The sequence below is a fragment of the Haliaeetus leucocephalus genome, unplaced genomic scaffold (assembly GCF_000737465.1).
Source record: "Haliaeetus leucocephalus isolate CR32 unplaced genomic scaffold, Haliaeetus_leucocephalus-4.0 Scaffold153, whole genome shotgun sequence".
Classification (NCBI taxonomy): Eukaryota; Metazoa; Chordata; class Aves; order Accipitriformes; family Accipitridae; genus Haliaeetus; species Haliaeetus leucocephalus.
In genome coordinates this window covers 1,133,227-1,160,316 of record NW_010972589.1, presented here as the reverse complement: position 1 = coordinate 1,160,316, position 27,090 = coordinate 1,133,227, and the positions used below count along the sequence as shown (strand labels likewise).

The window sequence follows — 27,090 nt, the reverse complement described above, 5'->3', positions numbered from 1 at the left end:
GGGGAGGGAGAGGGGGGGGGGAGGCGCCCCGCCGCGGGGCCGGGCTGAGGAGGGAGGGGGCGGAGCCTTCCGATCCCTCCCGCGCATGCGCCCCGGCGCCCCAGCCAATGAGCGGCCGGGAAGGAAGTGCCTGCCGGCCAGTCAGAAGTCTCTAGGGGCAAGTCGCCTGACGTCGCGGCGTGAGAATGCGCGACGGGCGGGGAGACGGCGGGGCGTCTGGGGATTGGCCGAGCCGGCGGGGGAAGGCGGGCCCGGGCGGGGCGGGGGGGGGCTGTCCCCACGGAGCGCCGTGGGACCCGCTTCCGAGGAGGCCGAGAGGGCCGCTGGAGCGGCCCCTGCGTTCAGCCACGCCTCCCGGCTCCGGGGGCTTCTGGGCCGGCCGGGTTGGTGCCCCGCTCCCCACCCTGGAGGCAAAGTGGCCTTCGCTCTTAGTGTGGGCCGAGACGACTAAGGCTCTTCCCGCCCCCCCCCCCCCCGGGAAAGGGCCGTGCGCTTACACTGTCGTGGTCAAGGATGCGAGGAAGTAATTGAGCTTTCAGCTGGGAAGTGGTGTGGTTGCGTGAGTAAGGCTTGAAACGCCGCTCTGTCTGGGATGTCCGGACGTGCCGGCGTGAACTTCCTAGCTGCCTTCCCGACCCGTGGCGAAGTATCTGCTGGGAAACAACCTTCACAGGGGCTGTCTGCAGGCTGTCGCCACTAGCTTTGTGTATTGTAGTGACCTTTAGCTCTGGAAAACCAAACCACCGCTGTTTAGAAAGTTCACCGTGGCTTCAAAATGCATTCTCGAAAGTCTTGAGGCAGGACATCTTGAAAAACAGCCTCAGGCTGTCATGAGTCATAAATAATTACATGAAACATTGTTTCTGATGACTGACTTTGTTGGTCAGCCACCAAAAGGAGATAGATGTTCCCGCTGCTAAAGTGTGAGCCCAAACGAGAATTACCTGTCAAATAAGCATTGGTTTGTATTGTAATAATATAAAAGCAAGCGTGTTTGTATTCTTGATTTATTTAGTATTATTTTATGCTTTGTAATATTTTCTCTTGAAATCATTATGTACATGTGTGTATATTAAGATATAAATGAAAAGTTTTTCTGGACTTTGGAGAGTGTTTGACAGTCTCTTTAATCTGTGTCCATGAAAATACTGTTATTTAGTGTTTTCCATCCATAATTCTCGGCTTCTCTGAAGAAACGGGGGAGGTGCCATTGTCATATTGCAGAAAGAGGTTAAATACTCTATGTCTTCGTGAAGCGTTTTGTAGCCGTAACTGAATCTCTACAGTCAAATGTTCTGCATTTGGGAGATTTGTTACAATCCACTTTTTATGTCTGTCATGCTGCGTTCTTCCTATATTTCTCACCGACCCTTGACGTTCTGTGCACTTACAGGATTTGATCCCCCATAGAGCAGGCCCTGAGAACTAACAACTGCAAGGACAACAGTTCATCTGGTAACACCGAGAATGCCGCGTGATCAGTGACTCTTTCTATTTCGTGATAGAATAATTACTGATGTAGAAAGCAAATTCGGTAGCCAAGTCTCATTTTCTGTGCCTCCTTGGTGTACCCGGGCTCCTCTCCTACTCCCTTCAGTGGATAGAAGGTCGCATGGAAGGTGTGACACAGGACAGCTCAGCGTGAAAGAGTGTTTGACGTTCCTTTTGTCAAGCGCTGTCTTCCCTTGCGTTTGTACTCCATTATTGCCCAGGAAGCTGACATACCTCCGCACTGTACCATGCTGTGACTTGCAGCCTCAGCACTGATAATAATATGCAACTAAGCAGACAATTTGTATCCCTCAGCTTTTGTGGTAGGTAAGCTAACAACGGGCATTAAGTACAGTGCGGTGTCTGATTCTGAGCTACACTTTTTTTGAATTTCAGCAGCTGGTAAAATATTTTTATTGCATTATTATGGATAACCCTTAGTATCAGGCTGACGACTGCGAACCTGATGCCTTTTTGCTGTTTTTAGTGCCTGCGTCACTTGTCCCTTGCAAACACAGTACTGCAAGGCTGGAATGACCAACTCTGGATTAGAAACTTAGTACCTGTCAGGAGCAGAGTACCAAGAAACATCTCGGCTGTTATATCTGGAACAGACTCAGTGGAAATCATGGAAAACAGCAGCAACTTTTTAGGCCTTGGAAGGCTTAGATCCAGATTTAAAGACATGTCTCAGTTGGCACTTTAAAGGAAGTATTAGTTATGCAGTTATGCTTGGATTTGCCTCCCACCTCTGGTTTTATTTTTATGTGAAATTGTGAAAATGTGCTGATGCACAGCATTTTTAGTTCTCTGTGAATGCATTGCTTTAGCTTTTATGGTTAAGATTGTTGCTTTGTAAAATGTTAGATGCAGGAAAAAAAGGTCAGTTTTTCTGTTTTTTCTTTTCCTCTCTCAAATTCAGCAATCCTCAATACTTATGCAGAGGACATCTGGCTGAAGAATGGCTTGCGGGCATGGACTGGCAGAAGCAATGTTTGTAATGCAAGGAATATATCCAGAATGCCACATCGCTGTGACGGAAGCATGAGCTCAGCAGACGGCTTTCTTTTGTACTACATGTCACTGTCCTGTGTGACCAACCTTTGGCAAGACGCAGTGCTCTGAATGCCTCTGCTCAGGTGCATGTTTACCTGGAGGACTCCAAGGACTTTGTCTCCTTCCTCCCCCACGTTAGCCGTGCACGCTACAGCATGCCTGCTGTGGCATACAGTGGTGTCCGTCCACCTCTCGTCTCCATCTTCTAGCTATGATGAGTCTTGCCATGATGCTGTTCCCTGTCCTTCTTGGTGCCTTTTATAAAGATGGAGGAATGAAGCGCTACTGCATGTAGGGGAAATGATGCAGCAGCCGCTATTTATGTGGGGAAACTGGAAAAAGGAAAGCCGAAGTGAGTTGTGGGTGATGATGCAAATCCTGGGCAAGGGTTAGGAGCAGACTTCTATTTCCAGTCACCCCGTGTTTTGTCTTACCCTTGTTTCTTCGTACCTGATTATCTCTGTTCTGCGACATGAAGGTGATTGATAGCACTGCAAACTGCTTTGACATTTGCAGAGCACAAGCGGGGGAACACTTCATTCGATAACTCTTAGGCAGACGCCTGCTTAAGGAAATTGGAGAAGGTGCCTGTAGGTGCAGAGCAGCTTGCAGAAGGGTTCTGGTGGAGTCCTTGCCACAGCATGGGCCCTGGTTCTCTTCAGGAGTTTAACCTTCCTATCGGCTTTGGGGCACTAAGACTTTGCTGTAATTTCAGACCTCTACAGCCAGAAGTGTTACCGTGTCCCTTTCTCCACCAGCAACTGCCAGCTGAAAGCAGGCAGTGGTGGCAGCAGTGCGTGCTGTTTTGTTGAAATACTAAATTTTACACAATACCAGCTTGAAGTCACCTTAAAAATAATTTTTTAATCATAGAAATAGTATATTAATGCTTATGCTAAAATGTAAACAGTAGGATGATAGGCCAGAGTACCAGTTTCTAGCTGGTGGGGTATGCTGCTACTCAGTGTGAAATCTGAAATGAAGCATGGGCTGCCATGGGGCTGGCACTTTCCCTGAGGATGCAGCAGCATGTGTTTAAGCTGTGGTGCCGAAGAGGCTGCGCCTGGCTGAGGAGGAAGATGAAGTATGCATGTGGTTTGACAGTACAGCTAACCCAACCTAGTGACTAGCTGTTGCCAAGGGGGGCAGCTGTGTTTTACAGCCCTGACTAGTCTCTCCCCACTCGGTCCCTGTGCTGCTACTGGTACGTGTCTGACCCTGCAGTGGCCTGATTCAGGGAGCTGAGTGGCAGGAAAGTTTCCCTGCATTTTGCAGGGCTAATTTTCTGCTGATTTTGCTTCCTGAACTGTCTCCTGAGACATCAGACAGGTGTTGGTGCTAACACAAAACAGGGTGATGGGAAGGCATAGCAAGTGAGGGGGAGTAGAAATACCCTTTTATGCAGCAGCTGGCTGTTAGATTGTGTTTTCTGTACCCTCTGACTGCATCCTGAGTCCTCCTAACAGCAGATGTTACAAATGCCTACGTGGAAATACGGGTGTGAGATACATACTGTAGTAGGAGATAAAATCTGGTTTTGGTTTTCTTAGGAAAACCAGTTGGAAATGTGTTAACATGTATTTAATATAGCAACTGCTAAACTAGAGGATAAATATAAAGATAAATCAGTTTATGAACCTTAGCACTGACAAATAGTCGTGAAAGCCGTTAGTCTTTCATGGTCTCAATCTCCCATCTTGCCGGGATGGTGAAGACCATTAACACTTAGGTAGTGTTCAGGTTGGCAAGGCATGCTGGAGGGGCTTCGCAGCTAGCTAGGTAGCTAGTGGCAATCTGTGTAAAAGTAGAGATTTCTTCACAAGACCGTTAGTAGGAAGGCACTTTGTTTTAGAAGGCCCAGATGTGCTACATTTGGCTTCTGATGAGCTATTTGCAAAAATAATCTTTTGGTGGCTTTTGGTCTTTGCTAGGGATAGAGAGAAAAGCTACTGGAAATTCATTATTTATGCTTAGATGCTTCCTTCTTTTCCAGCCTTTTCCCCATACTGGATTACCTTGATGATTTTGCAAGACACTATTTCCATTCCAATGAATAAACATCTCAGTAGGAATCTAATCTAATTTTTATGAAATATGCTGGATCTTTTGAACTTACGATCCAGGTTTTGCTGGAACAAGAACTTGCAATGGCATATAAGAATCTTTAAAAAATCCTTCCTTTCACATCACAGTATGATTGTAGACTCATAATTTCACCAGGTTTATCTGTCAGTGACATAAAGAACAGTTTCAGTGGGATAGCCAGCAATGTTTTTTCGTACCTGAAGCATCACTAGAAAATAATGAAGAGATCTGATGTCGCACTGTATATTTTTGTGCTGTATGATTAATTTGATTCTTTATGGAAGCTGCTGTCTATAATTATAGCACACGTGAGAGAGAAAGAACACCTGAAAACTTATCAGGGGGCTGCTATGAAGAAATACACAAATCATTTGTAAATTCCCTCTTCTTGCTGAAATCTTAGAGAAACTGTTGTCTCTTATGTGTCAAGAGTGAGGGGGAGGTTATATTTCACTATTGTCAAAAAGTGACCGTTCCTAGATAGCATCTAGTTAACAACAGCCCGAGGGTCTGTGCCATCTCATCGCTTGTACCACCGTTTATGCACAGTCTCTCAACATCACTATTCTTGATGGAGTCTCAGCTTGATAAGTTCTGCACTGATATGTAAGAAGGTGTTATCGCTGCTCTGAGGAGCCTGCATTCTGTGAGAAAAAAGGGGAATCTGTCATCATCTGCCTTTCTTTTTTGGTTGTTGTTGGGTAATCTCTTAATCCAGTAATATTTTGATCAAAATCTTGCAGGTGGTACATGTCAAATGGCATTTTTGCAGAGATTAAATGAGGAATTGTTTGTCAAGTAACTGTATCGGGAAGGATTTTCCATGTGTGGGGGAATGTGCAGGGAAAGGCCTGACAACCCTTGTGTGCTGATTCGTGTTATTCACTGGTGAATCAAGTATAGTGGATTCAGAGTGTATTTGATTTTATCAGTCATTAAAACTGTTTCAATTAAAGATCAAGTTATCTGCAGACTACCTCTCATATATGCTGTATGCCATTATGTTCTCTAACATACGCCATTTCTCAGTAGTCTTTGGAGTCCACTTAACGAACTGTGTTGTCACCCTGTGTAACCGTCGGGACTGTAAAGTCCTAATCCAACAAACACACATATGGCCAGCTTCGTTCCTGTGCAGGGACTTGCGAAGGAAAGCCTGCCATCTACCTAAGATTTTATGTGATAGGGATCACGGTTCATTAGGTTCCTGTGAAAATGCAGGATCCACCTTGGCACTTTATGTGACCATACTGCAAATGCAGTACAGTGAGGATATCAATATCTAAAATATAAAAGGAAGTCAGACGTGAAAGATGACAAGTCTTTTTCATCATGATAACACCAAAATAAGAGAAACTACCTAGGGTCACTCACATGTTGATGCTATGCGGATGCCTGTTCAAAAGAAGTTTGGCCAACCTGCATTAAGGGGTGTTGATATCAAAAGCAAGCCAAGCATATAAAAACAAATCTAAAAATATACCCATATATCAAAAAGTACCACATTTGCACAAGCTGACACCCCGGATAGGACTCTCAGTATACAGTAAAAGGGTGTGACCTGGACTGCAGACAGAACTGCTGTTGCTTTCCTGCACCTTCAACTTTTCCAGAATTTTAGTCTAGAGTTAAAAACATGTTTATTAAAAGTACTGCTGGGATGCTTGCATTAGTACTTATGCTGGCTTACCTATTGCAGAATTAATCGCATGGAGTTAATAGCACACTTGAACTGCTTCAGCGTTACTCAAATTAGATTTCACCCTAGTGAGCTGATGGTCTTGTGACACACCAGAGTGCCTGCCATTTCCACATGGATGCTGTGTGCACAGTGGAGGGGTAGTTCAGTCTTGATGTATTTGTACTATAAAGAGTGTACTTGCTGGGAAGTGGAAGCCTATGGGCTTATGGAACATAGTGGGCCTATGTTCTTAACCCAACCCCCTTCAGCTATCAGAAAAAATACTGGAGTGAAAAAAAAAAGTCAAACAAGAACCCTGATATTCTTTATTTTTATTATAATTTTAACAACATGAGTAAATTGAAATCTGTAAGCAAAGCAATTGCATGAGGAGGGTCTAATAAAGTTGTTCAAGCTACAACCTACTTCGATTGTTGAATCAAACTGCATAAAGCAGGCTGCTTTGATGGGTTTTCAGCTTCCACGAATATAATTGGCAGTGACATCTTCTTTTGCTTTAATGGCAATGGTCTTCTGTGGGCTGGAAGTTTCATAATCAGCTGAAAGTAAAAAAAAATTTAAAAAATTGGTCACTACTACAAATAGGAAAATTGCTGAACCAAGTACTATGCTCAGTTCAGCTGGTGAAATCTCATCAACTTCAGCAGGATCCAATTATAAAAAAATTTCTCCCTGACCTGAGCAGAAGAGCAAGTTGTAATCTGTGGATCAGATTCTCAGACGTTCCATGACTGATGGTGATTAAGGATCTTAAAAAAGCCCAACCAAACAACCCAGCCACTGTAAAGGCGTTCACAGGTTATTCCCAGAGGACAAATGTTATGAGCCCTTGGATTTCGGGGAGAACTTGTGTTCTTAGTAATGGAGCTTCCCCAGGATCACAGCTTTAATATTTGGACTGTGTAGTGGGAGGAAGAGGGAAGGCATATTGCAAGAAACACCACCACAGCTCCTTTGCAGCCACTACTGTAGCCCCCAGATGCTGTAGCAGCTTTTTAATCTCACACCTCAAATCTCCAGGGAAGTGAAACTCATAGACCTACTGGTGTATTCCTAAACCTCATTCTTGCTCGGCAGTGCTGGAAACCACCCGTCTCCAATGCATTGGGAATCTCTGCATGACTGGATTTGGGGTATTATTCCCCTTTGTCAGCTTCTCCAAACCTCGCCTTCTACCACCCAGCCTTACGAAACACGAGAACCACCCTAGTCTTCCTGCTTCCAGCAACCTCACAAGCCCTTCCCGGGGAGCACATGTTCGCCATCCTTGTGGCACACTTGCTTTTAGGGACAAGTACCTGCTTTGTTCTCCATCCAGAAGGCAGTGATATGCAGCAATGTCTTTCTCCAGCTGTTGTTTGCTGGTCAGCAGATTTTCACGATCCCGCTGCTGCTGCTCGGTTTCTACTTTGATTTCTCCCATCTCTGCCTCCAGCTTGGAAATGACAGAGCCTAGGTTCTGCAGTTCGATGTCGTGCCAGTGCTTGGCGTCGTATAAAGAGTTCTCCAGACCCCTCTTCTGTAAGGGCAGGACAGCAGACATTAAACCAGTCAGTTTTCATATGCTTCATAGTGATTTTTTATTCAGGTTTGGCCAATATCTCTATTGAATATGCTTAAGTGGAGATGTAATATTTTGAGAATTCCTTCCTTTAGTTACTTTGAAAAATGTGTATTATCATTACAAAGGTTGAACTACTTTGGTTACAAGGTGCAGATATTCTTCACATTGTCAAGTACTACCCACCCAGCAATCTCGGTGAAATTATCATTGAGTATGAAGGCACTGAAGATTGCAATTTGGGCCCCGGTTGTCAAATGTGGTACACTAGGTGCACCACATCAATCAAGAAGAGCCCAGAAATGTCTGGAAACAGTATCTGCTGGAAAATGCGATTTATTCTAAAGTCTGCATCCCAAGATGGGAATGTTTTCCTCAGAAGGCATGTTGAATTTGCACCAAATATAGCCATTGAAAACCCAGCATTACTTACCAAGGTTCTCAGAGATTCAGTTTCTGCTTGCAAGCTCTGTATTTTGCAGGCAGTTTCATGAAACTCAGTTCTCAGGCCCTCCACCAGCTCTTCCTCCTGGGTTCGCACGGCAGCCGTCGTTTCAGCCTGTTGCTGGTAAAAGATTGCGACTGTCATCTCAGCCTACTCAAATGATGTTTTTGTTTCCTTACATACCAAACTGACACTTAATATTTTCACAGTTTGTGGCAATTCTGACTTTAAGTTTGATTCTTGTATATTAAATCCCTCAGTTGAACAATTCTGGATATTTCTTAGTGTCAAAATTATCATATTTTCTATGCATTTACTGTAAAGTGGCTTGTACAGATAAGCGTATATATTTTAGCTATGTCAGCAAAGGCTGTTCAGCATTCAAACTAGTACGTTTAAAATTACGTATAAAAAGAAAATGTTGCCGCAATTTTTCATTTTGTAGCTCTACTATAATATTTTTTTAGAAGTTAAGTGTTTTCACTTAGTCTATTGGATTTCGGAAGTATTCACACCATGATTTTTCACGTTGGATTCTATGAGTCAGAGAGCAAGTCATATCACAGAGGTCAGAAAAATAACTTCTGTTAATTGAATTAAGATATTCTCATGCAATTTCCTGGTCTTGTTGCTTGTGGGTTTTTATATGTGTTTAGTTCAGGCTCCTTGAAAATAGGTGAAGGAGAAGGTACCTTAGTAAAAATAAAATTTCTATACTTTTTAATGAAGGCTGAGATCAAGGTTTTCAATCCAGTGCTCTGGGCTCTCTAGCAAATACAGTTCTTCAGTCAAAACCTACATTTCTTCTGGCTGATGCTAAAGTTCAACTATGCAAAATACTTCCATTCCACTCTGAAAATTCATCTTGACCCTGTCCTCTTTTTCTCATTATGCATTCTTTCATTTTAAAAGTAAGATTAAATTTAAAAAAAATCTGGGACCATGCACCAGAAATTATTTCTATAATTTTTTTTTGGTACCATCATGTGAACCTCACACCTTGGTCGTTGCGAATGAAATCATCTCAGGAGCAAAAGGTCATTTAAGTGCCAGTTAAGTCTCAAACAGAACTTAGGATTTAGGAACCTGCGTTGCAGAGGGCTGAAATTCAATCCAAACATCAAAACCCTCCTTTCCAGCAAATTGCACAGAGCCTGTATTTTTCAGAAATACTTTATAGGGGCTTGTGCTTCAGAGAGACATAATCCCACCTCACTAGTCCTGGTGAACCCAGCCTAGTGCTCATGGACCTGCCACTCTGGAGTAATGTGTATCTCCTAAGTTGCGTTGAGAGTGTAGTCTGCACGTTATTATGGTATAAGGACTATGAATGCCTCTTTTTAAAAGATGCATAGGGCAGAGAGGGTGCCTTTGCATCTATAGTTATAGCTTACACCCATTGCCTGAAGCCTGGCATCTCTCATTCACATTTACCCTGCTGGTGGCCCGAATGCTACGTATACATCCAACTTGCCCTCACCACAGGTGATGCTGAAACTCATCCAGGAGTTACCCTAAGTTGTCACAGCTACCCAACATTAGTGATGTGAATGATGGAACAGGCAGATGGAGTGGATAGAGGTGGCCACATCAGACCCTAAATACTGAGGAGGACACAGCAAGTAAGCACATACTGGATGAGCTCAAAAGCTTTTGGTACACACAATGTTTCCCCATCCTCCTAGGATTACCAGCTGAGTGGCCCCAAGAGTCCCTGTGGAGGGTGCTGCTGGGCATGACACTTGGCCTCAGCTTCGAGGTTCCTTCTGTAGAGAAGTGCAGGCGTAGTCTTTGTGCCCTCTTCACTAGGCAATTTGTGTTTTCTGGGGGCTCTCTTCTTCCCATTCCAGAGATGCTCCAGAAGGGAAAGGCCATACTGAATTGTGGTGTCCACAAACAGCTGGATTAATGGAGGGGGGAGATGAAATCATCCTCCAGAATCTCTATCATTTTGTGTGGACTTCAAGCACATCTGTACAGCTCTGAGCCAGGCATTGTGCAAGAGTGCAGAATCTCTCATTAGTCTGTTTTGCATGGAATCAAGATAATTAAAGGATGATTAGGGGTCGTACACCAACATCCAGGGTCTGATCAGCATGATAGCTGCAGAAGGAAAGTGGCTTTGATAAGCTCTTAAGAGTTCTGGGAACGTGTTAGCAAAGAAGGGAGAAACAATTTACATCATTCACAAGACTTTTCAAAACCTTGTACAAGATCTAGCATAGGGGATGACAGAGGAAGCTGTGTAATTGTCTCCTCCGGGCAGAGCATCGCCATGGATCAACAGCTGGTCAAGAGACAGGACATGAAGAGGAGGATTAAAGTCTAGTTCCATTATGGCGGAAGCTTAACAGCTTGATGCCTCAAGTTTTACTGCCATGGGGATGAATCATGAACGAGAAGGATTTAGGGATGGCAGAACACAATACAGACTAGCAATGAGCAGGGGTGGATGTGTGGAATCAAACTACGTGAGTGAACAGCACCACATCATTAAATAAAGCATTTGTCAGTGGAAAACATTAAACAGCTTGCATGCCTTACAAGGGTTTAAATCACTTGTGCCAATTCAGGGAAAGGTTTTGAGCATTATGGACAAAAAGTGCAGAGGTCAAACCAATGGACTCGAGTTTTGAGGTTACTTACTCACCTAAAAAAGTCCCATGTGAAACCCCATTAGGTATGAATGTAAATCCGTATGTTTTCGTGCCTGAATACCCATGAAAAAATCTAGCCAAGACTGCAAGTCTAGTCAGAAGACAAAGCAAATGAGGCAAGGGAATTAGTCAGAAAAATAACAAAAATTCTGCCCTGACATCTAAGTCAGTGCTAGGCCACCAATTGAAATACCTTGGGCTCACCTGGTCACAGCTACGCCAGAAAGTGGGTACAGAGAAAGGAAATTAAAATACTAGGGACCCAGGAAAACCTCATGGAGAGAGACTGAAGAAACTAGTAATGAAGAGCAAAGGAGAGGAGGGAAGGGCTCTTCCTCCTCTGATGTCACGAAAGAGTAAGGGCAAATTTTTCAGTGTGGATAACTAAGTGGTGCAACTTAGCCACATAAGATGACTTAAGTCCACAAGCTTAGTTGGAAAAAAAGCTGAACTCTTGTTATCTGTATAAATAGCAATAAGCTGAATAGATCTGTGTGAGATGATGCAAAACTGTATGAGATACAAAACTGCATCATCTGGGTGTAATGAGAGGTGTATCTGGGGACAAAACCCCCTAGAATGTCATACCAGAAACTGCTTAGAACCAGAACTGATCTTTCCAGAAATCTGTGATATTCTGATTCCTCCTCCTGTTAAAAAAACAAACCAAAACAGGAACAACTTAAACTAATAAGAGCTTAGACTAAGATGGCCAAGTAGGGAGGGTTTAGGTATCAGATATGATAGTGGGATCCAATGATCAGTCTAGTATGAGCTGGCGGTTTTCTCCCCAAATGATACCTCTGAGCAGCTGAAAGACCAGACAGTGAAGGTATGAAAGAAATAGGAAGAAAAAAGTTGTGAGGGTGTGTTTGCGCAGGAGGAGGCAGAACAAACAGGACAGGAAAGTGAGGACACTGAAGAATTTGGTGCCATCAGAGTAATGCTCATTTTGCTGAAACCTGGCAGTGGGCCAGGAAGAGATTTTCTGAGAAAAGCTTAGGAGTCTACTGAGGATGCTCTGGCTTTCCAAGGCTGCATATGCTTTGTATGCAGGCACTCTCTGGGCTCATATAGTTTATTACTGTGTCACTGACTTTCTTTGGGCTGTATCAGCTGAAGATCAGGCCCCTGCAGACCAGCCTTATGAAAACTTTGCTTAGTAAACAGTTTGGCACGCTCACAAACTTGATGGGACCTCTGGGATAAACTCCTCTGGTTAGCTTCTTGTACATTGCCTAGCACCTTTGGTATCACTGTTGTCACAGGATTTTTCTTCTTTATTTTCAAAATAAACACTTACTCAGAGCTTGCATATATCTTTGCAAACATATTTCTTGCTCTTTTTCTTGCTGTTTGCCTTCACTACCCCCTACTCTTCTCATGGCAGCTCTGTACCATGGAATGGGGGCGGGGGTGCTATTTTTGCTAAATATTTCTATAGCAGAGCTGAAGTTATGATTTGCTGCGCCATGCTCTGCTGTAATAGCCAATTTGGAATGAAATGGCTACTAACATATAGGATTGTCCACTGAACTTAATGCTTCAGCTCTGCAAAAATACTTACTTCAGCCAGCCACTTTGGAAAATAAGTGATCCTTCATGACAGAGAAAAAGCTTCATTAAAAGGCTGTTTCGGACTCAGCATTGGGAAAGGACGCAATAGCCATTCCCCATTTTAAAGGGAATGGCTATTATCATCACTTTTCATTTCTAAGTTAATATCCGGTTTTCCCACTGCTGCCAAAGGAAACAATTTCAAGGAGAAACCCGCAAGGAGTCTGTAGCTGCATAATTAGTGTAGAGCAATGTGTTTTGCCCTTTTGATTTATAGACCCCTATAAATTGTTCAGTGGAGGAACGGCCCTAGTAAGAAGGGTGTAACAACTGTGGCTTATCCTACACGGAAGGTATCAGCTGATTACATTTGTTTTTCTTAGCCAACATTTCAGAGTCCTTAGAAGGCTCCCACAGATACCTGTGATATCAGCAGGGCTGTTTCCACTGCTGCTTAACTCTGTGCATCCCAAGAAAGCCACTGATATTTTATAAGTGTATTTTCCCATGGACTTAGACCAAAATCCTTTAGATTTTTACCATCTTTTTTTGTTGCAAGAAAAAACCCAAACACCCAACCCTCAAAGTTACTGCAGAGTATCAGACAGATTTTGTGTTTTTTTTCAAATCCTGTAATGTTGGAGTGGGTTATAGAGTGCTTACCTTGGTACGGAGCAGGGCACCTGTCTCAGCGCGATTCTTTTCAATGTCTCTCTCCCAGTGGATTCTGATTTTTTCCAGTATGTCGTCCAGGCCACTTCCCAGGGGAACATCAAGTTCTTCCACCTGAGATCCAGCAAGCTGCTTGTATAATACCTTCACATCCTTGAACAAAAATAACAGACATAAAAGAAGGTGAACTGGACAATTGAATGGTAGCTTCAGAGAGGCTCAAGGAAGAGCTCTTTCAGTGCCACAAACACTGGGAGAGTAATTAAATTTGGTCCCGAAAGGTGACTCTACATTAATGATTTAGTGCACTGGAAGGTTTCTTTTTCAGATATGGATTTGCCTTGCTTCTGCGTGGGGAGTCTTGCTGCAGATCTGGGGTACTGGAATTGGTTTTCCCCTTGGTGGAGGGACACTGAAGCCCTGCACCAATGCACTGCCTGGAGCAGCCCTCCCACAGTGGCAAGTTTCTCCAGCAGTCAGAGCTTGACATGCTGCGCACCCGGGACCCGAACCCACCACAGCTATATTGCCAGTAAAGCTGCAAGTGTGGACTTTGGGTCAAGGAACGAACAGCTTACAGCAAATCAAACCCTGCTCTTCCCTCTGTGCTGCACCATGCAGTAACATCGGCATGGATCTACTGGGAGAGACAAGGAGCTGTGCAAAACAGCAGGAGCTCTGCAGCCTCGCAGCTTGTGTGAGCCACATGTGTGCTTTTATGCGTGTGCATGTTGTTAGATGAAGAGCACTCTGTGACAGCACTCTGTTCCTTCTTTACATACATGGGCTCCAAAAACATGTAAGCAGTAGAGAGTTAGTGTGTCCAGAATTGCACACTTAGAGGTAGCCCATTGGTTGTACATTGTGTCCAGGAACACATGAATAAATGAGATTTGTGCATGTATCTGAACTGTCTGGCACCACAATCCTTTTACATCAACCTGTTTATATGTGCTATTGGCCTAAGCAATAGAAGTAGTGTAAAAGCATCTGGGAATTGTGTGTGTAAGCAATGACCCCTGACAGTGACGATACTGGGAGTGGATGGGAATTACGTGATTTCTGAACCTGCAAGAATGAAAGCCTCAAAATGTGCCCACTCCAAGTGCGCAAAAGCTTCCAAAGGACTCGACGTGGATTTCTGTGTGGGGGCACTGGAAGAAAGAAAGGTTTGAATTAGTTCAGGGAAGTCCTTGGGACTTTATTGTGCCAGAGCTCAGCTGGAGTAATTGCAATAGTTGCTTCCAGCCTTTATTCTGTGGCTTCTCTTGAGCAGCTTCCCCTGGTGCTGCTGCCATGAGAAAACCAGATCTGTGCTGAGGTGGTTCTGCTAGTGCTCAGGTACTCCCAATGGGTAAAGAAAGGAGCATCCTTCCACCCTGCAAGGACTCCTCACTGGCTAAATGCAGAGCAAGAGAGGCTGTTGGAAAGGAGTTGTTCTCCTTATGCCATATAGATGGGCAGAGAACAGCATCAGTGCCAGCTTTTCTGGTTTCACAGCAATCATTGCAATACCCGGAGGTTTAAAGGGGATCTTGTGTATTTCTGTCAATTTTCTGTTTTCCCTCTCATCTAAAAGGACTTCCATCTTTCTCATGCTGTGCAGTGGTGCTGAAGCCACTGACTGTTTTCTGCAAAATGCCAGCCTTGGGATTAGATTCATGAAAGCAGGGAGGGGATGAAGCAACCTCAGCTCGGCAAGCCAAGTCTCCATATGCCTGCCAATGTTGCTGAAATCCTGTGGTTGGAGAAATAACACGTAAGAATGTAAGGTAGGATAGTGCCTCACTTCCGTGGGCCATCTCAATTCAAACTCTCTTTTACCTTTGAGGCATCAGCACAATTGCTTGCTGTGCCTAATGTGGGATTAGTAGTAGCTCCATATTCGAGCCCCCATCAGCAAAGGTGCTGATTTGGGTCTGATCCCGCTGAAGGGAATAAACCATCTTCATGCAAGGAGTGCTGGTGAATGTAATGAGAAAGAGGGGAAGTATTGCAAAATTGGCTAGTAATGGGCTTCCCTTCTAGCTGCCTGTCCCTGTGGCTTGCTTCAGTGGTGGTGTTGTTCAGGAGAGACTCGGTTTTGTGAACTGTGCAGCTTGGTAAGCCAAGCAGGGTATTTTTGGAAGAACCTGGTTAATGCTCAGCATTAGTGTGGCAGGCCTGGAGCTGCAAATGTGTTTTCTCTTTACATCTCTGTCTGAGAATCAGACCTCACTGTTGAGATGCCCATATACGTGACTGTGCAACCCCGTCACCATCATGCGGTGTCTAGCAAGAAATGAAGTGATGACATCTCTTCCATGTCATATTTATCAGATGAGAAAGAGTTAAAGCTTAAATTTAAGTAATTTGATCATGCCTCAGAGGTTAGTGCTTTAAGTTAACAGAGAAGAGAGAAATAGGAGGGGGTTTCAGGAGAATCCCCCCAGCCAGACATGGCAGGCGGAGGCTTTCAGTGCTTGCTTTGCACTAGATGTACGATACTAGCCAGATGAAACAGGCACACATGGGCTTTGCAGTGTCCCGAGTCTGGACTTACTTCTTCGTGATTCTTTGACAGCAGAGTTAGTTCTTCTTTCATGCTCTCTATCTGACTCTCCAGATCCATTTTAGTTAAATTAGCATCATCAATCACTTTATACAGGGAATTAATTTCATCTTCCACTGCTTTTCTGAATGGCTGCTCATTTTCATACCTGCAAAGAAAAAAAAACCAAACTAAACCTTAATACAGCACAGCTCAGCAAGAAACACCTGCATTTTTTTTTAAAATGACACCATTGTGCAAATTAGCTCATGTGTCCCAGACAGACACACAGAAACACAGAAGAGATACTTTGCTCTCACCTTGTCTCACTGTACTTGAATTTGACTGCCTGAAGTACCCTGTCATTACCTCTGAGTGTAATAAAACCGTCCAAGTTAGCAGTCTGCGCTGTGGTGGCTATCAGCCTTATGGGATTCCTGAATAAGCATGGAGAGGCACGTGGTCTCTTGCTAGATCTGGTATTTATATACAGTATGACTATGGGGGGGGGGGCTTTTTCTCTGTTTGCTTGGCTGTACAATGAGAATAACTCCTCATTCATTTACATAAAAACTTTTCAGAGCAATGGTTAAAGAAAACACACGTGCATCGAGCATGATTTTTATTAACGGACATGCTGATGGAAGTCTGGTCTATGTTCCAGGGTCCCAGCCCCTCCTTAAGGCCAAATCCCAGTAGTATCAAAATAAAGAGGAAATCTGAGTGCTTGGTTTGTCAACTAGAATTGCTGTTACAGAAAATGGCTCGTTTCTAAACCGTGGCTGCAATGGTAGGTAAAATTGTGGCAGGCAGTTACTATTCCACAGCACTGCTTGCTGCGTCACTCGTGTCTGTACCTTTTCATTTTAGGCTTTCCACTGAAAATGTGGCTGAGTTGCATGGCGAATCTCCTCGGGTGGGAGGCTTTTGTGTCAAACCCATCCAACCTGGGGACCTGGTAGCCAGGGAGGTCAGACAAGGGGGTTGGCAGGTTAAACAGGAGCCAACTTCATAAAAAAGTCCTGCACTCTGCCCCTTGAGAGTCACCTTCGTTGCTGGGAGTTCAATAGCTTGGGAAAGTGGCAGCTGGTCCCAGTGAGAATGAGGAGCTTTTACTATGCAGTGGATTGATTTGACATTGTTTTTGTTATGCAGACTGCTTGTCCAAGTCAGCTGACACTTTTAAAAAATATTTTTTTAAAACTACTTAAAATATGAGCATGGCTTGCTGGACGTAAAGCCATAAAATGAGTATCTCAGAATCGTACCTTTCTGAAATAAAAGGCAAACCTAAGAACATGATTAACACACTTTTTGATATGAATAAATAAAATAATACCAGAGAAAGAGACAGAAATTTAAGGGATGATAAAAATCATAGCAAATAAAAATCAATTAGTTTGAAATAAGGTTTGTGTGTCAGGCTCTGCAGAAAACTACTCGTAAATGAATGAGTCCATTATGAGTAAAAGCTAGAAGGATCACATCTCCTGAGTAAAATTTAAAGAGCTTTGCAAACAGAAAGATGTTAAAAAAGTAGTTTGCTTGCCAGTATTTAAGATCATCTTTTACTATTCATTTCTCTCAGTAAAGACAAAGAAAATCAGTGCAGCCCATTTCTGTTTTCTTATCTAACGTTTCCACGCTGACGTTTGTCGTGGTGCAGTTTTACCTTTCCAGCTGCTGCAGCAGAATGATTGTTACTTCCAAAACCACTTGTGTGGTACTGAAAATTAAAACTAAAAACCACATGGAAGTTTGCCTTTATAAAATGTCAACCCAAATTTGAATGAATACTGATCTCTCAGTAAGAGATCAATGTTCGTCTAGCAAAGAATAGCTTAAGTAATTTTGCTAGTGCACATTTTTGTTACTATAAATCTTCAAAATCTTCCAAAACATTGTTAGCATAGTAATTATTTTACTGTTACCAACCCCCTCCCAAGTCAGGTGGTTGAATATTCATTCAACTTAAAAGAACGAGCCTGTTCTACTCACTAGGCATTACTCCCCTATAGAGTAAGCGTTTGCCAAGGCAAAGTTTCAAAGAACGTGGCCAGCTAGATGCCACCACGAGACTACCTGTCTTTAAAGTCTTCAGCACAGGCTTGAATGTTCTCCGTGTGAAGCATAAGACGAGCATTTTCAAGGACTGCTTCGCCCACCTAGGAGAAAGAGACAACAGAGCTCAAGCAATGAAGAGCTTCAGCATATTAGCTATGTGCACCATACACGTGCCTTAAGCAGATGTATAGCTTTGATTCTGAAAATAATCCTTTAGCCTAGGGCTGTTCACGTGACTCATTCCAGATAATTTAATCAATTAAGTTTGTACATATAAATTCACAAATTCTCTGCAAATAGGCTGTAATTTGTCATCAAACTGTTCATTGCTCCTAAGCTTTCATCTTCGTGTGGAAACACATTTATTCTGATTGTCAGCTGGTCGCAAAGGGCAAAATTTGTTACTGTGCGCAAGGTACGTTCATCATTTAAGTCCCGCTTATATTTTCTAGATACAGTTTAAGTAGCACTTATGCAGTTCCTATTCTACTTCCCATATCAGCAGTCCTCTTCAGGGTCGTCCTCTTCAGTGAGCCAAGGAATACTTGTTGCTCATGCCGCCTGTGAGCCGTCCTCAGCTCCCAGAGCGTCGTTTTTCTTCTCTGATGGGATCCTGTAAGCTCTTGCGATAGATATGAGACCTGAGAAGCAGGCAGTCTTCAAAGATTATTATATCGAATGTGAAATGCTTTGGAAAGATTGTGCAAATAAGACTGTGGTATCATTGCTAGGGCTTGGGGGGGATCTTTAATGCCCAGGAGGCACTTGAGGGGTGAGCAAACCTGAAAGGCTTGTGACATAGCAGCTTGTTCTGATTCAAAAGGGTTATAAAAAATGATAGAGGTAAAAGACGACCACTGCCTGCCCTGGACTCACACGTGCATGGAGCTATAGAGGTGACCGAAGATATGCTGAATTCAGTACCAGGATTAGAGCAATCATCTCTGCAAATAACTGTCTGGGGGCTCCAGCCACGCCGGGGTCCATGCCGCCACTCTGGAGGAGCTAAGCTGAACACCTCTTTGGTCTTTTTCAGGAGATTTGCAGTTGAAACTAAACCACCACGTGAGTAAGAGCAGCTTTTTAAGCGGGCCAGGAGAGTTCTTGAAGCAGAAATCTTTCTTTAGATAATTAAGTCTGCCACTAAATGAGATTGCAAATCCCCCGAAGCACTCTGCTCCCCGGAGGTGAAACAGGCCATGCAATGTGGAGGCATCGAGGCTTCGTCCAGACAAGTTATCTCAAGTACCACAAGTGGGATTGTTGCCTTAGAATGGTCCTACCTGCTCCTTGGCCTGCTGCTTGGGGATGGGGTGGAGGTGGACATGCAAGGCTGAAGCATTTCTATGTGGTAATTAACACTCATCCTCACGAAAAGCGGCTTACTTCTCCCAATGTCTTACAGATGCTTGAACAAACAAACATGAAATATGTGAAGGCATCTGATAAGGAGAGATCTGGAGGAATAACCTATTCCCCGCACTGAGAAGTCCATAGTGGATCATGAAGTCAAAAGCACTCTGCGTCTTTTAAGTCTGAGGAGGCGTGAGAGTTAAAAAAATAAGTGGTTTGCTTACTTCTCACCTACTGTTAGGAGCAAAAAGGGAAGGTGGCTGTGGCTGGAAGCCTGGGGCTGGATCTCCGTTCCTGCCAGTGCAAGCTCGGGGCTTGGCTTCCAAAGGAAACAGAGTTCATGCCATTGCATGAATTTTTCTCTAATAACTGGGATTTCTTGGCCAATTCCAACTGATACGATAGACGGATAGGCCATCTCAGAGACATGCAGTTCCAACACATTTCATGAAAATAGCACCTAGACAGAGGAGGGAGGTCCTGTGAATACTGCCACTGGGTAAAAAATCCCAGTTTTGGCATGAGAAAATCTGAGAGCGCAGCAAATGCATAGGAGTCCGAGATGTTAGGAAAGCCGTAGGTGTGGGCAAAGAGAGGGTACCTCTTTTATGTGCTCTCTTGCACGCAGAACTGGCTCTTCTTCATTGTTCAACCCCTTATTTCCTTCTCCCTGCTTTTTTGCAACCTCACTTTACCAGCACTGGCCTAACTCCTCAGCCCCTGGGTTGTCCCTTCTACAGAGCCGGGACCTTGGGGACATGCTGCTCTGCCGTCCTCAGGTCCCTTTGCACCAGGAGACCTGAGTTTCTCCTGAAAGATGGAGAAAAGACATTTAGTTTTTACATGGCAGCAGCATGGAGGTAGAGGCAGTTGTTTGCCCCAAACTCTGAATTTTTGGTTGTCTGGGGGTTTTTTCTTCTTTTTTTTTTTTCCCTTTTCTTTTTTCCTGCAGAAGTTATTTTGTCGTCCTGCCAACTGATACATGTGTGGATCTTCAGAGAAGCTTTTATTTTTTTTCCTGACTCAAATCAGGGAGCAGAAGCGCTGCCCTGTGATTTGCCCTGCCCTGTCAAAACAAGCCCATTCGACGCCGGCAGTGAGCCCATGCGGTTCCAATATCTGACCTAAAGTCTGATGAAAATGAATGTCTTTAAGGGAATTGGGAAGATCCCATGAGCAAAAGTAACACTAAGTCCTGTGAGCTGCACAGTGTCACTCAGAGGTATGGTAATGGCTAAGTTTAGAGGCTGAATCCAGTGTAAAATGGCTTTTGGGCTGCATTGAAAGAAGAAGCAGGGAATAGCTGGTGATTTTCCACTGCCTGGATTTCTGCCTCTATGCAGTGGAAAACTGGGTTTTAAAACTGCTTTTCAGTAGTAATCTTGTGCCTTTATTGAAGCATTTGAGGTGGCTTCTTACCTGCCCCACAAGTGGATGTCCCTACCAGAGCCCTGGTACCCCTGAGGACTCGGTTAATACCCGACTCCTCCCTTCACAGACCGGCAGCTAATGCCAAACATTCAGTGAGAAAGTCTGAGGCTTTCCAAAACTGCACACAAACCTGAACTGTGCCGTGCAAGTAAAAACGGTATAAAAAAATCTGATGTTCGGAAGGCTTCAGGGATGAGTGTTGCAGTGGGAGCCAGCAGGCATTAGCCTTGCAGCTCTCCTGGAAATGAGCTGTATGCGCTTTACATCCAACAGCAAACCTGAAGGTTAAATAATTACATGGTAGCTTCTACGTAGAAACCAGGTTTCCTGAAAACTTCTCCCTGATTTGCATGAGCTATGAAAGCCCTTTTCTAGGCTTGAGGAGAAGAGATGTAAGACTTCCATCTAGTGGCTCTTTTGTTTGATTTAATTCTCCTAATAATCAACAGCTGGGTGCAAACACGCAGCATTAGTGAGGCGGATTCATAGCCACTTTGCTGACACATGTACTAAAACGCATGATGCAGCAGTTTAGGAAACACCCTTCTTCATGTGCGTTGGAAACGAGAGGGCTCGCGATGCCACAAGCACTCAGATATTGCCTCCTCTGCTTGTAAAGTAGAAGGCAATGCTGTCCTGACTCGCAGGGCTTCTGGGAGGCTTAATTCACTGATGCTCATGTGGCATTTAAACAGCGAAGATGGGAAGTGTTATCAAAATGCAAATATTATTACTAATAATAGCTCCTTTAAGTCACATATTGTCTTTCAACATGCGCACCTGTGACACACATACACCTTTTGAACAGGATTTTTTTTTCAGCTCTTGAATTAACACTGAATATTTGTGGTGTAAAACATCTTAACTAGAAAGCAGCAACAATTGTCTTTGATTTCACTGTGATTTTATGGACGTGAAAACACCATTTTAATTTTTAGCAGAAAAAAATCTTATCAAAATCTGCATCAACGTACTAGTCCGTTTACTGGGTTATGACTGGCAGCAAGGAAAACCAGCTGCTTCAAGGGAGTTTGCAGAGTCCGGCCTCGATAAAGTGGGATGTGATACAGGCACTTACAAGGAGAACTTATCCCTGGTGACTAGCTACTTTTGATTTTTAACAGAGATCTGATCAAGTTTGGCACTGCAAGATTTACTACGCCTTTCAAGTTCTTAGCTATGCTTTATCGATAGCTTTGTACAGTTTTGCTACTCTTACAAATGCCTAAATCCTTTGTGTATGCTGCTAAATTTGTGGCCTCAGGTGTGGCCTGTGATAATGAATCTCATGGTTTAATTATTCATGTAATGGAAAATTATCTGGCTTTTAAGTTCACTTCAGTTAAAGCAAATGATGCCTCCATGGAGAAAGACCAGAAGATGCTGGTCTAGTCTTTCCTTCCACACAGAGAAAGAAATGGTTGATATCAGCCCATTGCCTCCAACACATTGCAATTCACAGCTAAAGCCAGCTCAAAGCATGGAACCCAGTGCCTGCTGCCTGGGTGCCAAGCAGTAAACTCGTAACGCTTTTGGTCATGCTTTCATGAGGAAGGAAAACTCAAAGGCCCCAAGAATGGCATTTGTTGCATCCCCTTGGGAAAGGTAATACCTGGAGAGAGGCTGGGAACATTGATGGGTCCTTTGCCGATTCCTGCTGCATCCAGGAAAGCACGACTTCATCTGTACATCGAATGCTTTATAAGGGAATGGGACTGCATCAAAGAATGCCTGGTTCTCAAAGCAGGAGATACCTCCTACAGAAACAATCCGTAAAAACTGTAATGTTGCCTAAGCACAAGGAGAAATCTCACCCCACCTCACAGCTGTATGTGAAGGTAGTCCAAGGTTACGCTGTTGGAGGTGGCTGAGAGAACATAATTAAAACTAATTTATTGCCATCCTCTGTACGGTGGTTGACGAAGCTCTGTGTCATTTTGCGGGAATTTGTTGTGCCCTCATATAGCAGCAGAATGCTATTTCACCCATTTGCAGACACTGATCACGCACTGTGCTCCGTCAGAGTGTGTTACAGGGAATACTCAGCAGCTCTCCTGGCCCCGTGGCAAATAGATTACTGGGTGTGAGTCCAAATGCGGCGATTCCTCAGGGTCTCAGTCCTGTATATTCTCCAGGCTTAATACTAACACTGAGTAAATGCTGACAGTAAGGCCGGTGCAAATAAAAGTATCTCTAAAGAAAAACTCTGGTGATCTTTCAAATGCTCCCAACCATGCACAGGAGTCACAGCAGTGGTAAAATTGGTGCAGGATGTTGATTCCTTCTTCTGCTTTTGTGTTTACTCCTGTGATCTGAACTGCGCTATGTGCCATCTCATAGACAAAATAAATCTCTGTGTCTCCCACGCAGCCGTAATTGAACGGTCACAGAGGCTGAGCTACCCTCTCCTCTGTCTAAACTCTCTGAGATTATTTCAAGCGTCCACTTTTCCCAGGTGCTGCCCTGCTCCCTGGGAGGAATTGCCTTTACAAACAACCTCTTGGTCTGTAGAAGAGACACATTTGATTAGAGAGAGAATTTTCCACAAGAAAACCAGGATGAAGCCTGGAGAAAAGGAGTATGCCTAGGGTAAAATGAGATGAATGTGTACTTCTGTCACAGGAATTCCTCTCTACAAGGATTCCTCATTTCCCTCATTTCCTGCAAAAATCCTCCCATTTTGCGCCTGCCCCAATTAGTGTGTGCCCACCTGCTCTGCTAAAAACCAGCTCCCCAGGCAGATAATTAAGGCTGTGAGCTGGATAGTGTCTTCCCACCATTCAGCTTCTGTCAGTGATCCCCTGCTGCAGTCGTAAGTCCAACAACTGCAATGAAACATGAGTGGTTTTTTCCCCAGAGGTACCCTCCACTCGTATCCTCGAGGCACTTGTTGCCACTTTTTTCCCCCTAGCTTTGTGTTTGGGCAAAAGGCTGGCACCCAGTTGTTATTGCTGGGAGGACAACTACCTGAAATTTGGGCTGCTGGAGCACATCCCAGGAAAAGCAGGAGGGAAATGGGACCTCAGGTCCGCTGGACTCTCTCCTACCCCACTGCAGAGATGGGCCCGTCACATTCCTGATTTTGGGACCAGGAGAGTCCTATGTGGCCGAATCTTTGTCTTCTCACTAGCAGGGCAAGAGGAAGGGGCTCCTGTCTAATCCCCCCCCCCCCCCCGCCCCCAAACTGTGTATTTTTCTTTGCTGCTTCTTGTTCAAAAACTGTTCCTATCATGGGCATTTGCATTAAACCAGGTGGCTGCTCAAGTGGCTTTCTGCCCCAAAACTTTCACAGCTGCTTCATGTGAATGGCACCAAGGGGTTTCACAGCTGCTGGGCATCCCTCCTGGCTGAACACATGGGGCTGGCCAGGAATCAAAATGAATCCTCAGATTTTGCAGGAGGCTGAAAAAAGGATATGCCATGTTAAGGCAGATGTGGACATCTATGGAAAATCTAAATATATTTTTAAAAAATTACATCTAGAAATGTATCTGCCAGGTATCTCTCATTTCTGTTACGCCTCGCTCCTGAACACCTTTTACTTTTCCCACTGGGACATGTCATGGCAGGACGGTACTGACTTTGTGTGATTGCAGCCATTTCTGCAGCAACTGATTTTGACGTTGTTTTAATAAATGTGACAGTTTCGGTGTTGATGCTGGCATACTTCTGCCAATTAGCTCCAGGATGCGTGACTTAATCAGTGCTTGCGCTGGGTGAGGTCCTACTTTCATTTTTGGTTACATGCTTAATATAAAAAAGCAAAGAAACCTATTAGCCAGAATTGTACCTAACAGCTCAGATTATATCTGAGAAAGTCAAAACCCACTAAGTGATGCCTCTTTTATTGATTTAACTGAAGTAATTTGGAAAACTTTATGTATTCTCTAATGTGTTTTAATGGTTAAATAGATACGGATGATGCTAATATTTTTCTCTTATTTTCTATGATACTTGCAAATGCTATTACCACATAGCTTTATTTTCTGGTTTTATATAGGAAAAGCCCAATATTCAAGCTAGATTTCATTATGGGCTGCTCTTCTTTACTCATAAGAAAGGGAGGTAGAGGCAAGGTGGCAGGATGACAATATAAAGGAAGGTTAGAAGGAAAGCGATTTGGATGAAAAATTATTACTTGAGTAGGTACATCTGCACTGCAGTGTTGGGGTTTCTTATAAAGAAAAATCAAACAGTCCTTCCTAAAGCATCTACTACGGTCCTACTTTTTTGGTCTTTACCGTAAGCCCCGGTAGGTTTTACGGGTGAGGTCTACAACCGCAAAAGGGGACACTCGTCTGGAAAACAGGGGATGGCAGCTGCAAAGCTTTAACCCCCCATCTCACTTCAAAGTGTCCATCTACCTCAGCGAGATGGTAGGTCCAAGGGTATGGCTTTTCGTAAGCACCCCAGAGTCAGAGCACCCAGTGCCTTCAGCAGCTGGTCCCTTCAGGAAGCTTTTTAGGCTTAGCGGCAGCAACGTCATTTAGCAACACAGAAAGATAACAACTTTAAAAGTTGGAGCTTAACTGCATGTTTCTGCTGACATGATCTTTGTACAACAGCTTATGCTGCCACATTCAGGGTTCAGGCGACATTTGGAGGGGTCTGGGTGAAGACCTGCCCTAAAAATGCAGCGCACAGTAAAAATGCCCCCTCTTTCCTACACCAGAGTAAAACTCTGGCCAGCCCAAGGTAAAAGACACAATTGTCCCGGGGAACTTAAAGTTGCCTTTTGGGCTTTCTGAAGACCCGCCGGCGGCATTTTCTGCGCCTGCACGAGTGCCGCCGGGGAGAGATGTGCAAGATGCCGGGCTCCGGCTCCTGGGGCTCCTGTCCACTCCTGCTGGCTGGGAGTCGGGAAGCCGGGACTCGCGAGGTGCGCCGAGACCTCAGGGGACAGAGCCTGGTGTTTGCTGCAAGCAGGGCATCAGCCTGCAAAGTCTTACTGGTCAGCAAAACGAACTGCTTCTTGTCCGTGAGGTCAATGCAAACACCATTTTGCATCCCCACAATAAACACTTTGCTGGAGAACCTGCAGCCTGCGCCGTACCGAGAAGGTGGGAGTACAGGGTGGTGGGGTGGTGACAGAGGGAAGGAAAGGAGTCACTCATTTGTAGCCATGTAATTATTATTTTTAAATAAATAGAGCTTTTGAAAATGTGATTAAGCAAACGAGGGAATAAAGTAAAAATCTGAATTGCTAATTAAAAAAAAAAACCACAACGTGCTTGTAATGATATCATGTTGAGGGATAAACTAATTCAGTCCTAGCAGTTTTCTTTTAATAATTTTGATGCTCAGTGTAATAACCACAGCTAAGAACAACAAAAAAAAAAGGAAAAAAAAAATAAAATCACCCATTTTAATCAGCGGAGACTATCGCGCCTCGGGGTGCATTTCAGTCACCCCCACGCGCAGGATGCCTGAGGCAATTCTCCTGCTTAATAGGCATTTTCCACAACACACTGTGAAATGATAATGCTAATTATCATGAAGATAGATTTAAAACCCTCCACCTAGCGCACCACGCCTTGAAATCAGGCAGCGTTCATCACCAGCATCAACCCTCGCTGCTCAGGGTTGCCGATGACTCGTGAAGCTCCCCCGGCCCCCCCTCTCGCTGCCGACAGCGCTCCGGCCCTCACCTGATGGTAAATCGCCTCCCAGTTCTCCCGCAGTGCTCCCCAGCTGCCCACGCTGGCCGCTTTCTTGTCCAGGTAGACCCTGATGTGCTCCTCCAGCTCCTGGTTGACCTGCTCGAGAGCTCGCACCTTCTCGATGTACTCCACCAAGCAGCCGTTCAGGCTCTCGTAGGAGAGGCCCCTGCCCTTCTCCAGCCCCGGGGCCAGGGGCACGGCGGCGGAGGAGCTGCGCAGACCCTGGAGGAAGACGCTGCTGATGCCCAGGGCTCTGCGGGACACTCGGGTGCCCAAGCTGCTCACGCCGCCGGTGGGGACGGTGCCCACGTAGACGCCGGGGGGTCTCGACAGGCTCCCTCCGCCCCCGACGCTCACCCGGCGGCCGGGCGGTCCCGAGCCCTCGGCCGCGGTGGAAGAGGGCTGCTGCCCCAAGAAGGACGACCGGCGCCTCGGCAAGGGCATGCTGCTGCTCCAGCCCGCCGAGCGCTGCCGCTCAGCCCGGCCGCCTCGGCCCGCACTGGCGGGAGGGATGTGCCGAGCCCAGCAGGTTGGGGCTCGCCGTGGGGTTTCGGCTTTGTGCGACGGCTTTCTGGAAGGGGGGCTTTGTGCTGCCCGGGAGCGCCCGTCACATTGTCTGGGCGGCCGCTGGGTCAGCAATCCCATTTCAGGGGAAATCTCCCTGCTGCTGCTGCTGCAAATGTGGCAGATGAAAAGCACAATGCTGTTTACAGGGACAGCGGGACGGGGATTCAGTGCAACGTACGTGTTAAAATACCAGCGGTGTTTTCTGCGCTGGCACCCGGATGATTTCCTATCCTTATGCCCACAGGTATCTAGATGTACT

At 44.8% G+C, this 27,090-nt stretch overlaps 1 protein-coding gene across 2 annotated transcripts; it reads right to left on the bottom strand.

The window, feature by feature from the left end:
• Window positions 1–6,625: 6,625 nt before the first annotated feature.
• BFSP2 (beaded filament structural protein 2, phakinin) lies at window positions 6,626–26,806 on the bottom strand. 2 transcript variants are annotated; one of them, XM_010562034.1, is made up of 7 exons: window positions 26,253–26,806; window positions 17,839–17,921; window positions 15,769–15,925; window positions 13,218–13,379; window positions 8,329–8,460; window positions 7,633–7,853; window positions 6,626–6,873 (listed from the first exon to the last, which is right to left on the bottom strand). In XM_010562034.1, exons 1-7 carry the CDS (start codon window positions 26,706–26,708, stop codon window positions 6,870–6,872), a joined length of 1,215 nt encoding a protein of 404 aa, XP_010560336.1. In that variant the 5' UTR covers window positions 26,709–26,806; the 3' UTR covers window positions 6,626–6,869. The 2 variants fall into 2 exon arrangements, with proteins under 2 accessions (XP_010560336.1, XP_010560335.1); XM_010562033.1 differs by lacking the exon at window positions 6,626–6,873 and having other exon boundaries at window positions 7,271–7,853; window positions 26,253–26,708.
• Window positions 26,807–27,090: the final 284 nt, after the last annotated feature.